This window comes from Tiliqua scincoides, chromosome 7 (genome assembly GCF_035046505.1).
Source record: "Tiliqua scincoides isolate rTilSci1 chromosome 7, rTilSci1.hap2, whole genome shotgun sequence".
Classification (NCBI taxonomy): domain Eukaryota; kingdom Metazoa; phylum Chordata; class Lepidosauria; order Squamata; family Scincidae; genus Tiliqua; species Tiliqua scincoides.
In genome coordinates this window covers 7,558,238-7,575,534 of record NC_089827.1, presented here as the reverse complement: position 1 = coordinate 7,575,534, position 17,297 = coordinate 7,558,238, and the positions used below count along the sequence as shown (strand labels likewise).

The 17,297-nt window shown below is 45.3% G+C and overlaps 1 protein-coding gene across 2 annotated transcripts in view; it reads left to right on the top strand.

The window, feature by feature from the left end:
* HDAC10 (histone deacetylase 10) overlaps positions 1–17,109 on the top strand; it is a 28,646-nt gene extending 11,537 nt beyond the window's left edge. Inside the window, exons 14-22 of one of the 2 annotated variants that reach the window (XM_066633921.1) lie at positions 1,116–1,183; positions 1,999–2,287; positions 3,278–3,368; positions 5,196–5,281; positions 6,568–6,621; positions 12,141–12,222; positions 13,618–13,803; positions 14,733–14,892; positions 15,090–17,109. In XM_066633921.1, coding sequence (XP_066490018.1) covers positions 1,116–1,183; positions 1,999–2,287; positions 3,278–3,368; positions 5,196–5,281; positions 6,568–6,621; positions 12,141–12,222; positions 13,618–13,803; positions 14,733–14,892; positions 15,090–15,112 — 1,039 coding nt within the window. In that variant the 3' untranslated portion in view covers positions 15,113–17,109. Of the gene's footprint in view, positions 1–1,115; positions 1,184–1,998; positions 2,288–3,277; positions 3,369–5,195; positions 5,282–6,567; positions 6,622–12,099; positions 12,223–13,617; positions 13,804–14,732; positions 14,893–15,089 lie in introns of those variants that run through there. The other variant, XR_010794743.1, reaches the window with a different exon arrangement.
* The last annotated feature ends 188 nt before the right edge of the window (positions 17,110–17,297 follow it).

Below are 17,297 nucleotides of genomic sequence, written 5' to 3'. Positions count from 1 at the left end.
GAGACGCAGGCCTTCCTGCCAGTGCTACTTAACTTGTTTGGCAACCTTCAGTCTCGAAAGACTATGGTATAAGTCCACAGCACCTGGTATTCTGAGGCAGTATCCCATCCAAGTTTTACCCAGGCCTGACCTTGCTTAGCTTCCAAGATCAGACAAGATCAAACTTGCACTTTGTCAAAAGGAACTTTATGGAGCTTTTACAACACCCAGCGCAAACGTAGCAGCTACTGTGCCAGTGTTGCTCTTCAGTTGGTAAATAAAGTATCTCCAGAATGTGAAAAGGAAACCTGAAACGAAACTGTACCCCAGATGAGATGTGGGGTGGTTCATTTTGTTTTCGCTGTGGCTCTTCTCATACTGTTGGTAAGTCTTGCAGTTGGAGAGTCAGTCCCTAATAGGAGGGAAGATTTAGTCAACTGGGTAATAAGAATCAAGATGGCCTCTAGTGTAGCAGTTCCCAAACTTTTTAGCACTGGGACCCACTTTTTTAAACAACACTCTATTGGGACCCACCTAGGTTTACCAGACTTTTAAAACAGGAGATCTAGAAAGAAATAATAGCTTTATTTATTTATAAGTAGTAATAACCAGAGAAAGACCCTCAAACATTCATCTCCCTCTATTTATACATGCTTCCAAACTTCAGGAGCTCAGTTCCTTGCAGGACAATGAGCAGCCGTCTTGCAAACTGCAGGAGCTGAGCTCTTTGCATGGTAATCAGCAGCTACAGTATCTGATTTTTGAATAGCCACAGGGCTTGAGGCAATGAGTTATCTGATCACCCTTTGGTGACCCACCAAAAAATCAGGTTGTGACCCACCAGTGAGTGCATCCCGACCCACAGTTTGGGAACCACTGCTCTAGTGTATATAGTCTCCAGGCTGGTCAGAGTTTTGTAGGCCTTGCTGAACACTTTTGTTTGTGTTCTGAGGAGTAGATGGGAAGCCCGTGCAAACTCTAGAAGCAGACATGCATAGGATTGGGCTCTTATGCCTCTTCTTTGCAATTCTATATTCTTAGGGTTTTTTTTCTCTCTCTGTGTGTGATAGATTGAGTAGATACTTGCTTTTATATGCATTCTATAAATAACCCATCCTGTACTCTGTCTTTGGTAGTGCCATAGAATCAATACACAATGTGAGAGCCATCCACAAGCAGTACTGGAAGTGTTTGATGTATGAAGGTAATGGCCAATTTGTCCATTTTCTTGTCGAACCCACTCCTGGGTTCATGATGGCAGTTCTGTAAAGCTACACGCATCAAAGAAATATTTTTAGGCTTGAATATACTGTGGTTGGTCCTCAACTGAACCAAGTTTCCAAAAATCTCCAATTTCTTGCTGTGATTTTATGGGGAAAAACTTTGGAGTAAACCTTATAAAAAAATTTTCATAGTACCCTATTGACTATCCTTTTTTTTTTTTTTTTTTTTTGCAAATACACAAAAAGTACTGGATCCCGTATCCTTGGATCCAGTATCCACAGTTTCAAAAATCCCCACCGTTGCAAATGTAACACCGTCGCAAAATGTAACAGGTGTTTGCAGCCTTTGTGGATCTCACTGGTTCTTTGCTGACTACAAAAAGGAAGCAGGAAGCACTCACAGCAGCTCTATGATAAGCATCATGTTCTTTTCAGTCCTCTGCCTTGCTTTCTGCTGGTGCCTGTGTTTCCTGCTTGCATTTATAGACAGCAAGGGGTAGATATACATAGGATTGCACTGCTAGTTCCCTAGAAATAAGCAGCGCTTAAAGCAAAGTTTTTCTTCTGGTTTTAGATGTTGTGTTTGGCATTGCCCAAATATTTTTTACTGAAAAAAAATACATACAACTGTTAATCACAGATACGGCCATAGTGTCTCATTAAAACAATTACATCTCTTTAACAAGGTAAAATAATTTTTTTTGAAGAGACTGATTCATCAGGCAGCAGTGCAATAAAGAAAGCAGAAATCAGTCTGAATATTGATGGTAACCAAAAATCTTGTTTTTATTCCTAGACGCAACTCCATTGCAATTCGTCAGTACCAGATCCTACCCGATGGAGGAGGCAGAAGCTCTTCAAACTGGCCCACCACTGGTGACTCAGCAAGAAGCTGGCAGCGCAAATAGTGACGAGGTCATCAAAACAGAGAGGTTTTTAGAGCAGCATATGAAAGAAATTATGACTGGGAGACCTCCTGTTAAGACCGCAGGCGCCATTGTCGAAAGTGAATCCCATTTACTGCCACCGTCTGTTCAAATTGAGAGGACATCGGATGCTCAAAAAGAACTCAAAACCATAGTCAGGTGAACGATATTGCAAAGCAGGGCATGCCAACATCAAACATTTTACTAACCACAGACTTCAATGGTTTTTCTGGAGGAAAAATCCATTACGGGTTACAAGCCATGATGTGTATGCGCAACCTCCTGATTTTAGAAATGGGTTATGTCAGAATGCCAGATGCAAGGGAGGGCACCAGGATGAGGTCTCTTGTTATCTGGTGTGCTCCCTGGGGCATTTGGTGGGCCGCTGTGATATACAGGAAGCTAGACTAGATGGGCCTATGGCCTGATCCAGTGGGGCTGTTCTTATGTTCTTATGTTCTTAGTGATAGGGAGATCACATCCATAAGGGCCAAACTACATATTCTGTTAAACATGTAGTTCGGCCTTGTGGTGCCTGTTTTTCAAATGGCTAGTGTGGTGTCACGGTAAGGGCTGTAGCGGTGCTGGGTGTCACAGATCTGCCATGAAGCACATTTGTGGTGCCTGGCAAGGAGGAAGCACCAGCGCTGAGCTTCAGCACCGGGAGGGCACCTGCAAAAAGCCACTGGCAGTAAGTTGCACTGCCAGGTGCCGATGCGGCTTTTCAATGCTGAGTGGGGGGCGTTCCAGGGCAGGGGAGGGCGGGATGGGGAAGAAACTGGCTCAGGAGGGGGCGGGACCAGCATCCTATTCCCCGTGTCAGGCTACAAAGCCTGGCATGGGGCTTCCCATGTCTTTGCTGGCAAAATAGCTGGCCCAAGTATACTCAAGTAGCCCCACTGCAGGGCCTGGGGCTTTCCTTGAAAAGTCCCCTTCCCCCAAGCAGATCTCCAGTTCCACTGGATACAGCAGTAGCCATTTTGGCAACCCTACATCTGGCAGTGCCAGAGGGTTTAGGATTGGGCTGTAATTGTTGAGCTTGGACCAAGTCATGGATTCAGATGCTCCCTTACTTACATGTTGATCAGCAAGCACAGTGGTTCCCAACTTTCCAATTTGTAACCAGTTTTCCAAAAACATATTTCACAGTGAACTTGATCCTGAGCTTCTGAAAGAAGAGCATGTCTTAAACTCACTTGTAAAGATGTTGGCTGTCCTGGATAAAATAGTGAAAAAGGAGGTAAGATAAGCATCCATGATTGTCTTACCTTTTCTGATTCCCTTCACCAATGGGTGTCTTTGCAACCACTAAATCAACCTAAATCTGACTGTATCTGTACTTCATACATAACTGCATGAGAGGGGACTGATTTTGGGCTAAAAAAAGAATGGCAACAGTTGTCTGAAGACACAGAACAAAACACTTTATAAGGAATGAATGAAAAACCTTGAGCTCCAATATACTGTGATATAGATCAGGCTTGAAAATAACCTCTTGTTTGTCCACCAGTAAGCCATCAGAGTTGCCCACAAGCAAGCAAAGTACTGATGTGTCTTTAAGTTAGATGAGTGCTTTTTTTTTTTTTTTCCTTTAGGCTCTTAGTGGATAATTTGACAGGCTGATAAAATTTTGTGTGCTGGTAACTTCTGCAGATTTATTTGTATGGTTGGTGTAGGTACATCACTGTTTACAGCTGAAATTGACACAAGGCTGTGGGTTTCAGAAAGAGCAGACCCTTTCCAAGGAGAGCCACATGCAGTTTCCAGAGGAAGTACTTGTGTCACTTTGCTTCTACTAGGCTTAGGTTATGTGCCAGGGCTACCCTTAAGCTGATTTAGCCTATTTGATGAAATTGGGCCCTGCTCTTTGGGGGGCCCTGCACTGGGGCAGTGAGCGGATTACCTGCTGCCACAGCCAGGATCTTGGCCTGTGGGAGTCCGGCATGGCAACCAGATCTTCTGTCCCTGTGGGTCCGCTCGCCCCGGTGTCCGCTTGTTCCGAAGTGGGTCTCCTGGAAGCAGTTGGTGGTGATGTCGTCATATCACCACCAACTACTTATTTCTGGGTGCTGTGTTTTGCATGCAGTGCTCAGCTCACTGAGGCTGCATTCATCATGGCTGTATAGCAGGGAGGGGTGCAGAGAGGGGTGGAGTGGGGAGGGTGGGGGGCCATGCAGATGCTCCTCTTGGACCCCACCACCCCTGGGGTCAGCCCTGTTGTGTGTAGGTTTATTATATCCAGTAATATGGTGCCAACAGCTCCATTCTCACCCACTTGCTGACCTGACTGCTGGGGGGTCAGTGAGTTGGCCTTTGTCATTGGTTGTTTGTGTGCCATGCAAAGTTGATCCATGAGGGACAGTAAAGTTAGATGTTGGCTGCAGGCCCCATGAGCTCCAATTCCACCATTTCTGCCCCCAGTTCTCTACCCAGTTTACTGATCTGGGGATACTCTGAACTAGTCATAACAATGGTTGCATCAACCCAGTGCGTATCGGAGGTTAATGTGAAGAAGTGTCCCCAACCTCTATTTTTCAGGAGACTTTACTTTGATATTACTGTTGCAGTAGCTGTTCATATGGGAATTGTGGAAGACATTCCATGTTACATTTCAGTGCTCTATTTATGCACTGTAAATTTAGGCAAGAGCTCATTTTGCACCCTGGCTCATTTCAACAAATCAGCAGAGGATTGGGTTCAAGCTTGCAAGTAGAGAGAGGCCTCACTTGGCCTGTCAGGAGAAGATTGGCATGTGTCAGTCTAGACACCCCTGTGGTAGACCATTATAAGGAAAATTGAGAGCCCAGTGCTATGCCTGTCTACTCAGAAGTAAGTCGTCAAGGGAAATTACTCCCAGGTAAGTGTAGGATTGCAGCCTAAGGCTGTGTAATACTGTGCATGCTTACCTGGGAATAGGTATTCGATGGGACTTACTTCTAAGTAGACTTCCCTAGGTTTGGGCTGTCAGTGTTTTCCTGTGATTTCCTGTGCCTGTATACATGTAGTTTTGTTTTCGTAACAGAAAAATGATAAAGATGACTATAAACCTGTTTTTGTTCAACTTTAGGTGACCAACGGCCTTGCAGTATCACCTGTAGCTTCCGTTTCTACTGCCATTGCTTTAAAACACTGCAGCAACTTGAGGCAACAAAAGTGGGTAGAACCTTTTTATTTATTTTTTTAAGTTGCATACAGAGCATGTTTTACAGCAACCAAAATTCTGAGCATATCTCAAAATGTCTGCATGATAGCAGGTGTGCCTTTTCAGCTCTTTGCATGGTAGGTTAGACAGATGTGCCTGGATTGGACGTGGTACACACGCAGATTTTCTGTTGTATATTCTGTGAAGGGGCCTTCTACAGTGGATATATCCACTATATATCCGTGGATTCGGAACCTGCAGATTTGACCCACTGTGGGTTCTGAACCCACAGCTGGAGGACCCACAGAGAACTTACCAGACGCAACCAGAAGGGCGTGCTAGAAGGCTCCGGCAGGCATTCTGAGTTGCGTGCAACTTCCCTGCACCTCAGAAAACAGGTGGGACCACAGATTCCATTGTCTGCGTTTTTTGGTATCTGGGAATGGAACCCCATGGATGCCAAAAACCGACCTGTATGTTGCTTTGCCCATATGCATTTACAATTCTGAGTGGCACTGGACAGATTCAAAACCTTGTTGTACATGTGGATTGATAGACTTTGCTGTAGAAAAGGGGTGGGCAAACATTTTGGCAGGAAGGCCACATCAGCTCTTGTGTTGGGGGCTGGGAATAAAAGGAATTAATTTACATTCCAAAGTTGAATAAATTTAAATAAATTTACATTAGTGAATACATTTGAGACAGAACTTGTATGAATTAATGAATTTTGCTGAGCATATTTATAATATACATGAGAGCTATAATACAGACATGTAGAACCGTATGAGAACTATAAACTGGTTGCCACACAAACTTCTTGCACAGCTGGGCCAGTGCAGGCACTGGCGAGCCTCCAGCGGTCCAGAGGCCCGTTGAAGATGAGGGGGGCTCCCTTCTGACTGGATGGAGGGTCTGCACGGGTTTGCCCACCACTGCTGTAGAAGAGGCTGCAGTTCAGCTGCTATAACCAGAGAAAAGCTCTCTAAAAGTTTTAAAGTTACAAGTATTTCTTCAGATATGTCCCCCTGGAGTACAAAAGCAAAAGTTAATTTATTGTTATCCGTTAGCAGTTTATTCCATATATCTTTGAAACTTCTTTATTCCTTCCTGGGTTTTATTGCTCGCGGGTTATATTCTATTAATTTTGCTATGCAGCCTGCCATACTGCTGTTTTTACGCAGCGCTCACTGACAGATTTTGTTTTATTCCTTTTATATGTGGTGTCCTACTTCCTTTAAATGTTACATATTTTAACAGTGCTGCTGAAGTTATACCATTTACCATGTTTGTTCTATAGGATCTTATGCATATTTGTTGGTGACTTGGATTTGAAAATTGACTTGGATGACGGGTAAGGATTTTTTCCCCAAAAAAAGTTTTTATTTTAAATTTGCAAATTATTGACATTATGTAATCTAGAGCTGTGCAGTTGCTCATGGCCTGGGGCAGTTTTGAAAAGTCATTAAGGAGACTATTCTATGTACTTCACTTTGCCCAGCGGAGGCTGCTTTACAGCAGTCACAAAGCAGCCTCCACCGGGGCATCCAGCTGAACCGCAGGCAGGGAGACAAAAGCAGCTTCCCATGCACTGGTGGTCTGGCCTAGAGGCTTGAGCCTCCATTTGCCTGAAGATAACATCCGAAGGTCGCCAGTTCGAGGCCACCGGCACCGTGCGACCTTGAAGCAGCTGACAAGCTGAGCCGAGCTATTCCATCTGCTCTGAGCGTGGGAGGATGGAGGCCAGAATGTGAAACCAGATCAGAAAGAAACATCTGAATGTTGTGGTTTCTTGAAAGATGGAAACCTTCTTTCAAATTGTAAAAATCCCTACGGGGATTTAAATTGCTTGCCTATGTAAACCGCCTTGAATAAAGTCTAAGGAGAAATCTGAGGACCAAGAAAGGCGGTTGTGTATTGGCAACCTTCAGTCTCGAAAGACTATGGTATCGCGCTCTGAAAGGTGGTTCTGGCACAGCGTCTAGTGTGGCTGAAAAGGCCAATCCGGGAGTGACAATCCCTTCCACACCGGGAGCAAGTGCAGTCTGTCCCTGGTCTGTCTCCCTGGCTATGGGCCTTCCTTCTTTGCCTCTTAGCCTCAGACTGTTGGCAAAGTGTCTCTTCAAACTGGGAAAGGCCATGCTGCACAGCCTGCCTCCAAGCGGGCCGCTCAGAGGCCAGGGTTTCCCACTTGTTGAGGTCCATCCCTAAGGCCTTCAGATCCCTCTTGCAGATGTCCTTGTATCGCAGCTGTGGTCTACCTGTAGGGCGCTTTCCTTGCACGAGTTCTCCATAGAGGAGATCCTTTGGGATCCGGCCATCATCCATTCTCACGACATGACCAAGCCAACGCAGGCGTCTCTGTTTCAGCAGTGAATACATGCTAGGGATTCCAGCACGTTCCAGGACTGTGTTGTTTGGAACTTTGTCCTGCCAGGTGATACCGAGGATGCGTCGGAGGCAGCGCATGTGGAAAGCACTCAGTTTCCTCTCCTGTTGTGAGCGAAGAGTCCATGACTCGCTGCAGTACAGAAGTGTACTCAGGACGCAAGCTCTGTAGACCTGGATCTTGGTATGTTCCGTCAGCTTCTTGTTGGACCAGACTCTCTTTGTGAGTCTGGAAAACGTGGTAGCTGCTTTACCGATGCGCTTGTTTAGCTCGGTATCGAGAGAATGTGTGTCGGAGATCGTTGAGCCAAGGTACACAAAGTCATGGACAACCTCCAGTTCATGCTCAGAGATTGTAATGCAGGGAGGTGAGTCCACATCCTGAACCATGACCTGTGTTTTCTTCAGGCTGTTTGTCAGTCCAAAATCTTGGCAGGCCTTGCTAAAACGATCCATGAGCTGCTGGAGATCTTTGGCAGAGTGGGTAGTGACAGCTGCATCGTCGGCAAAGAGGAAGTCACGCAGACATTTCAGCTGGACTTTGGATTTTGCTCTCAGTCTGGAGAGGTTGAAGAGCTTTCCGTCTGAACTGGTCCGGAGATAGATGCCTTCTGTTGCAGTTCCAAAGGCCTGCTTCAGCAGGACAGCGAAGAAAATCCCAAACAAGGTTGGTGCAAGAACACAGCCCTGCTTCACTCCGCTTCGGATGTCAAAAGGGTCTGATGTGGAGCCATCGAAGACAACAGTGCCCTTCATGTCCTTGTGGAAAGATCTGATGATGCTGAGGAGCCTGGGTGGACATCCAATCTTGGGGAGAATCTTGAAGAGGCCGTCTCTGCTGACCAGGTCGAAAGCCTTTGTGAGATCTATGAAGGCTATAAAGAGTGGCTGTCGTTGTTCCCCGCATTTCTCCTGCAGTTGTCTAAGGGAGAATACCATATCAGTGGTGGACCTGTTGGCTCGGAATCCACACTGCGATTCTGGATAGACGCTCTCTGCAAGTACCTGGAGCCTCTTTAGTACAACTCGGGCAAACAGCTTTCCTACAACGCTAAGGAGAGAGATGCCGCGGTAGTTGTTGCAGTCACCCCTGTCACCTTTGTTCTTGTACAGCGTGATGATGTTTGCATCCCTCATGTCTTGAGGTACTCCACCTTCTCTCCAGCAGAGACAGAGGATTTCATGCAGCTCAGTGACGATGATCTCTTTGCAGCATTTTAGGACTTCAGCAGGGATGCTGTCTTTTCCAGGTGCCTTGCCAAAGGCAAGGGAGTCCAGGGCCACGTGAAGTTCTTCTAGGGTTGGTTCACTGTCAAGCTCTTCCAGCACAGGCAGGCACTCAATGTTGTTCAGTGCTTCTTCGGTGACTACATTTTCTCTGGAATATAGCTCAGAGTAGTGCTGCACCCAGCGTTCCATCTGCTGCGCCCGTTCCTGGATGACCTCGCCTGTGGCAGACTTCAGAGGGGCAATTTTCTTCTGTGTTGGACCTAGGGCCTGCTTGATACCATCATACATCCCCTTGATGTTGCCCGTGTCAGCTGCTATCTGTATCTCGGAACAGAGCTGGAGCCAGTAGTCGTTAGCACATCTCCTGGCAGTCTGTTGGACTTTGCTGCGAGCAGTTCGGAGGACCTGCAGGTTGCGCTCACTGGGACAGGCCTTGTATGCTGCTTGAGCTCTCCTCTTTTCCTCAATGACTGGTGTCAACTCCTCAGAGTGGGCTTCAAACCAGTCTGCCGCCTTGTTGGTCTTCTTGCCGAATATGGACAAGGCGGTGTTGTAAACGGTATTCTTGAAATGTTCCCATCTGTTGGATGCGTTTGCGTCGGCCGGGCCTGGAAGAGATTCCTCAAGCGCTTGTGCAAATTCCTCCACTTTTCTCTGATCCCGGGTCTTGCTGGTATCAATGCGAGGTCTTCCTTCCTTTTTCGTGTGGTACAGTCGCTTTGTTTGCAGTTTCACTCTGCTGCACACCAGGGAGTGGTCAGTGTCGCAGGCAGCACCATGATAACTGCGTGTGATCTTGATGCTGGGAAGGCTGGAGCGTCTGGTGAAGATCAGGTCGAGCTGGTGCCAGTGCTTTGATCTTGGATGTCTCCAAGAGACTCTATGTTGGGGCTTTGTGTTGAAGAACGTGTTGCTGACACAGAGACCGTGATGACAGCAAAACTCTAGCAGGCGTTGGCCATTTTCGTTCATCCTCCCAGTGCCAAACTGACCTAAGCAAGTGGGCCATGAACTGTTATCAGCACCAACTCTAGCATTGAAATCGCCGAGGATGAACAATGGCTCTTTTACAGGGATTTTCTTGACAGTGGTGGCCAGGTCATCATAGAATTTGTCTTTGGCTTCTGCTGGAGACGACAGAGTCGGTGCATAAGCACTGATGAGAGTGATAGGTCCTGCTGATGACTGGAGCTGCAGGGACAAAATTCTTTCACTTCCCACAGTAGGTGGGATGATGGATTTCAGCAGGGTATTTCTGACCGCAAAGCCAACGCCATGTTCCCTGGTTTCGTTTGGTGGTTTTCCCTGCCAGAAAAATGAGAAATTTCTCTCCTTGACAGATCCGGAATCTGGCAGCCTAGTCTCTTGAAGGGCGACGATGTCCATCTGCAGTCTGCTCAGCTCCATGTCGATGACAGCTGTTTTGCGTGCGTCGTCTATTTCTTGCAGGTCATCAGAGAAGCCAGGTGTCATTGTCCTAACGTTCCAGGTGCCCAGCTTTAGGGCAGTAGTTTTCTGTTTTCTGTTGCATGGTGCAGAGTTGTCGATCCGCTTGTCGGTTTTCACCCTAAACCCCACGCACCCCATGAGGTTAACGGACCGTGGCGAGGCAACACCTTACTGGCTGGGGACTGCCCAGCTTAAGGCGGGCGGTAGCTGCCCAATGAGATGCAATGATCTCTCCCACCGTCGGAAGCAGCCCCTGGCGTCATGCTCTACGCCAATCGAGCAAAGACTTATAACCGGTAAACTGCTGCTTCCCGTGTTGTGCCGACGCCGTATGGCGAAGTTGGAGTGTCCTCTCCAGTGCGCGAAGCCTGGGTAAAGAAGGTATGGAGGATAGGCTGTTACCCATGCAGCAAATCCCCCCTCTCCACGTCGCTGGAATGGTCCAATGGAAAGGCAGAAGCCAATACGGTTGGTTCCAGCGGCGTCGCAGGAGTTGCCAGAACGTGACTGTGTTCAGCCATGAACTGCCTAAGGGACTCCGGCTCCTGATTTTGCCTCAAGGTTGACTCCTGAAGCCTTTTCCAGAACTGGATGTAGCCACAAGGCAGTGGAGGTTTGAGGTCAGAGTTTCCTTCTCTTAGATGAGCTGCCTTCCTAGGCTGACGAGTCCCATCTACCCGGTGGCTGTTTAGTCGCCTCTTACGACAAATACAGCCAAACTGAGGGCCTATTCTTAGCCCCCAGCCCCCAGGGGTTAACTAACAGGGCAATAATGTGTACCATCATCTGCATGTGCTTCTTGTTTTTCAGCTAATTAGGTAGATTAGTACCTATGTTTAGGTACTTTATTTAGGTACTTTATTAGGTAGATTAGTACCTATGTTTAGGTACTTTATTTAGGTACTTTATTAGGTAGATTAGTACCAAAACAGGACAGTGTTTTGTTTTAAATTTCAATGAGATTTGAATTGGAACTCAAGGAACCAAGATAGTGAACAGGCAGCTGAAAGGCGGTTGTATTATTATTTATTATTATTATTATTGTGGGCGGCCCATCCCACCAAAGACCAGTCAAAGATGGTAAGGCCTTGCAGGGGGTGGGATGGGAGAAGACTAGGCAGAATGGTGTGATGATGGGGGCAGAAAGGACGGTGGATCAGGCCCGGGAGGGAGCCGGTTCGGTGGCAGCGGCGGACACCAAATCCTGACCCCCTTCCCAGGCCTGATCCACCTTCATGGATCAACTCAGACTGTGCCAGTGATTGAGCTGACCCAGGCCCAAGTTGACCTATGGCAGCTGCTGGGGTTTACCCTGGGGCAAGGAACTAATGTTCCCTTACCCCAAGGAGGCCTCTGGTGGCCAAAACTCCGCTGCAGGATACAGCGGAAGCCATGCTGGTGCTACTGCATCACTGTGTGAGAATTTAGTTAGGGTTGGGCTGTCCCAAAAGGAAATCCATTACCAGCACTGCTCACTCTTACTTGCAAGTCCCATTACAATAAATGGGATGTGTGTCTTTGAGTAAATTTGCACAGGGTGGTTTGCCCATTTGTTGTGTTCCAATGCCATTTATGCACATTTCTTTTCTAGTATTCTTTAATGAATTAAGTCAGTCTTACAGGAGTCCAGTTGGTTATTTAATGTGATGTAAAAAGTGCTTATATTAGCAACTTGCAGAATCAGTGTGTGTATGTGTGTGCGTGTGTGCGTGTGTGTTGAAAGATTCTGCTTGCCACATATCTTTTTTTCTTTTTTTTGTCTCAGCATCATCTTCAGTGCTTTGAAATATGACTTCTATTTTACAGAAGAGCCATCCTGATCAATATTTGTGCTAAACAACCTGAGCAGGCTAACACCAAATACAATATCTCTCTAACATGGAAAAAGGTAGATTAAATATTTTGTGGTCCATTTGCCCCCCAAGCATAACACAAGAGCTTAAACTTTGGACTTAGCTGAACGTTCAGCATGATCACATGATTTTGAAAGGTGAATGATACACATGTGTGTATGTGTGTCTACAGTATTTGGGACTCTTTAGTCTAGAAAAAAAGGCGCCTGAGGGGGGACATTATTGAGACATACAAAATTACGCAGGGAATGGATAAAGTGGAAAGGGGGATGTTCTTTTCCCTCACGCACAACAACAGAACCAGGGGACATCTGCTAAAATTGAGTGTTGGGAGAGTTGGGACAGATAAAGAAAATATTTCTTTACCCAGTGTGTAATTTGTCTGTGGAACTCCTTGCCACGGGATGTGGTTATGGCATCTGACCTGGAAGCCTTTAAAAGGGAATCAGGCAGATTTCTGGAGGTAAAGTTCATCACAGGTTACAAGCCATGGTGGGTAGATGCCACCTCCTGGTTTTAAAAATAGGCTACCTCAGAATGCCAGATGCAAGGGAGTGGCAATAGGATGCATATATCTTGTTGTCTTGTGTGCTCCCTGAGGCATCTGGTGGGCCACTGTGAGATACAGGAAGCTGGACTAGATGGGCTTTTGGCCTGATCCAGCAGGGCTCTTCTTATGTTCTTCTGTTATGTTAACCCTGATCCAATCTGGGCTCCTAGTATGTGTGTACGTGGGTGTTTAAGGATGCATGTGCTTGCAGTTTGTAGTCCACACTTCACACATCTGCTGCAAGAAACATATTTACCACTTTGTGTGGAGCTGTCAGTAGTAGTATAATGGAAAATTAAAATAATTGCCCATGTAGAGACCCCCAGAATCCACTGGTCCACTTAATTGTGGTTCCCTGCACCCGTCCCCATACCCCCTTACCTTTGTTTATCTTCATTACAGTTGCATGAAATGTCTCCTGCTTTAACCAAACAAGCTAACAGGCTGCCTCTTGCAATTACTGTTAAGTCTCTTGCTTTACAGACAAGCTAGAAGGAAGATTAAGAGTCCAGCTTCCTGTTCATATTTGCTCTCAGCTCTAGTGTCTGCCCGCCTCCCTGGCTGTTAAAGCAAGTGATATACATTAATTGCAAGAGGCTGCCTGTGTGTTTGTTTGATTAAAGCAAGAAGTGGGAAGATATCAAAGGTCATGGGCACAGAGATAGGGTTCCGTTTTATCCGCAGTTTCTGGTATCCACAGGGAGGGCCAGGAATGTATCCCCTGTGGATATCAGGAGACTCCTTTATTGCTTCCTGAGAATATTGCAGTGTGAGTTCAGCCTCCACACCTGGATCCATCTGAGGTCACTAGTTAAGAAATGTAGATTTTAAAAAAAACTTTGTGACTTTAATGCAACTGTTCTGATTTTTTTTTTAAAAGGATGTTGAAACAAACAGCTGCTTCTCTATGATCCTTGGAGCCATTCTTCCTGTTGCTTACAGCTATCAGCCAGATCTAACCATTTTAGTCATTGGTCCAAACCGGAGCCTGAGCAAAAATGGAATTTCCTTGCTTATTGGTTTACTGCAAGGGTTAGCAGAGTCTCGAATTCTAGTTCTGATTCAGGTAAGGAGTTGCAATGATCTGATGACAGATTAAGAATAAGTGCCACAGCCTAGGGAGGTACGTGGGGCAGCGGCAAGAAATAGGGCCTTCTCAGTAGTGGCACCAACACTATGGAATTCCTTTCCCCTTGACTTAAGAACTGCTCCCTCTCTTGAAACTTTTCGGCGAGGTCTTCAGCCCTTCTGTTTAGACAAACCTTCTGAGTTCCTGGACTTTTTAACATCTCTTAACATCTCTTAATATTTTTTAACATCTGTTTACAGGCCTGATCCTTTTTTAAATTTGCTGCGCAATGCTCTTACCTGACTAGTTTTTATCTGACTACTGTTTTTACAATATGTTACAAGATGTTATTTTTACCTGTTTTAAACTATGTTTTTAATGTGTTTTAACCTTGTTTTGTAAGCTGCCTTGAGTCCCTTCGGGAAAAAGGCGGGGTAAAAATAAAGTATAGTAATAATAATTAATCATTAACAGTAGATTATTAATGATTTTAAAAATCCTGAGATAAAATTGATCCAGGGAGAACAGGCCTCATTTTATGTTTCCCCACATTTTAATTATGTTGTACCATTTCATTCTACAAAATGTGGGACACTAGACCTGTTGTCTGTTTCCAGTGCAAATTGAAACTACATATATTGATGAATTGCCTTTTAGTGTATCAGTTCCTTGGATGGGGACCCAGCAGTTCTTTCCTTTAGGGCAGAGTTTTGAGGAAGTTCAACAGCATCTCATTCAGTGAGAACATGCAGAGCAAGACTACTTTCCTCAAGGTAGCAAGGGTCCAAACTGTGAAGGGCATTAAAGACAAGAACCTTGAACTGGACCCAGAAACCATTTGGGAGGCTTGTATAACTTTTGACGCTAATCCATATTGATTCATGACAACATTATGTTCCTTAGCTGCTGCTGTTGTTGTTTTTAAGGATACAGAGAGAGGTCTATTGCAAGATGTAGCCAAACTCTTGACGGGGGATTATATACCTTACTTTGGAACCTATGCACCCGCCTCAAAAGAGAGCATGCAAATGCTAAAGAAATTAAGAGAGCAATTTCAAGAAGACTGGAAGATGCTTCGGTGTTTCGGTAAGTAACCAAAAATCTGTCAGTTGGAGAAGGGAGACAAAGTCAAAAAGTGGCATTGTAGATATAATCCCACTGTTCTAGACAAATTGCCACATTTGTGAAGCCTTGAATTATATAATTGGAAAAGTTAGGTGGGGTGGGACAGTTGGGGGCTCTGTGCTGTAAAATCTGTCTAATCTGTATTTCTTCTTGTGCAGTAATGGGCACAAGAAGTTCCTAAAAGAACAAGTTCCTAAAAGATGAAATCTCATGGCTGTCATTTTTGCTCTGACTTCAAGAAGAAGAGGAAGCTGGAGGCTATTTAGAAGATGAATTGATAAGAGTTCATTTTTTTTAGTAGTGTTGTATGAATGACAGTGCTAAAGTCATTTATCACAATTTTTTCTAGATAAGGGATTGTTAATTTTACATATATGTTTGTGTATACGGTATATCCAGTTACACCCAGTTTGCAGAAATGGTGCAGGTTTGTCTCAGGTGTGCCCCTTCGTCTTGAGTCCAGGATGGCAGAGAGATCCCCAGGGCTTGAGCATGACACCTCACAATGCAGCCTGCTGACCAAGAAGAAAAGTTGGACCCAATGTACACATTCTATTTGTTGCAGAGATGCTGCCAAAGCAGCTTCACAATGATAACACACCCTGTTGTTGCCTCCATTTCAGCTCTTTTAGGATTGCCAGAATAGTTGTATTTAGTGATTGCATTCAGTGATTACAACTTTTGGCTCTGCTTAGAAAGAAAAATGGAGGTCACAGATAAGATGATTCTTTCAAGTCACCTTAGAAAGGTTGGTTAGGAAGGCTACTCCATGACTAGAGGTGTTGGTTTCTGGTGAGTAAGATAGGATTACAGCCTCAGGGCCCAATCCTATCCAACTTTCCAGCACTGATGCAGCCACAGTGCAGCTCCAAGGTAAGGGAACAAAGGTTTCCTTACCTTGAGGAGGCCTCCGTAACTCCCCCCCCCCCAAAAAAAAAGCAGTGCACACCCCATTGGCATGGCTCCATCAATGCTGGAAAGTTGGATAGCATTGGGCCCCAAGTCTTACTGAACAGTGGGCTTACTTCTGAGTAAAATAAATATCCGTTTTCAGGTACCTCTATCCATGAGAAATGGGATGACATCAGCATTGCTGGACCTCGTAAGGGGCAACTGTGGATCCCTGAAATCAATCTACCTATAGCCCTTGTCGCAGGGTGGCAAAGTGAATCTCTTAGGGCCATCCAGGTAGGAGGGGTCCTATGTAGGGTACTTTGCTGAGAGTCCCCTGAAACCTGGGGCTGGCATTCAGTGGCACCCCACATTGCTCACATTCATGCTTTGGTTACACTTTTAAAAACTGGATGGAAGTAATGTTTATCATATTCCCAAAGAAGGGCCAGAATCTAGTCAAGCCCAGGGTGAGATCAGAAACAATGAATATTGTTTTAAACCAGCCATTTTCAACCATTGTGCCATGGCACACTGGTGTGCCGCGAATGGTCCCCAGGTGTGCCGTGGGAATTTGGGAGAGGGTCATTTATCAACAGGATCATTGGGGGATGTGAGCCCCCATTGATAGCACAGTGGGCCTTGTCAGTTATCAAAAAGCTGATGGTGTGCCTTGACCATTTTAGTGCCTTGCCAGTGTGCCGCGAGATGAAAAAGGTTGAAAATCACTGTTTTAAACTCAGATTTCAGTTTTATTTGCTGATTGCTATTAGAACTACTGTATAGACATTTTAGTTTATATATTTTCTTTTAATTACTGAACTCAAATATTTTTGGCATATTTTTGTCTTTGCTCATTTGAATATTATTGTATAAAAGAAGACTGATTAAGCACCTGTTTGCAAGAAATTTACTTTTAATGTTGGATGTGATTACTGGTGTTCCTAAAATATTGATAAGATTGGGTGCATCCTTATGGTGGAGGATACTAAGGGCCCAATCCTATCCAACTTTCCAGCACCGGTGCAGCCGTAATGCAGCCCTGAGGTAAGGGAACAAATGTTCCCATACCTTGAGGAGTCCTCTGTGATTGCCTCCCCACCACAGGACACAGTGCATGCCACATTGGCATGGCTGCACCAGTTCTGGAAAATTGGATAGGATTGGGCCCTAAGACTCTTGGGAGGGTTGCAAGTTGATGGGTTGATGGATAGGCGGAGAGGAATGAATGTGGTTGTCTCCTTGGTTTGATTTTTTTAAGTGTTGATGTGTTTATCATATGATTATTGTACTATGTCAATAAAGGTTTATTGAATTGAATTGATAAAGTAATTAAATTTTTGATAACGGGACAGTTGGGACTGGGCTTTGGTGCTTAATAGGGACAAGGAAGAAGGATGGAGCAAATCCTTGGAAATTTTCACCCAGTTTCATCTCTTCCAAGAGTACTTACTGTCTCTGGCTAGAGAGAGCTA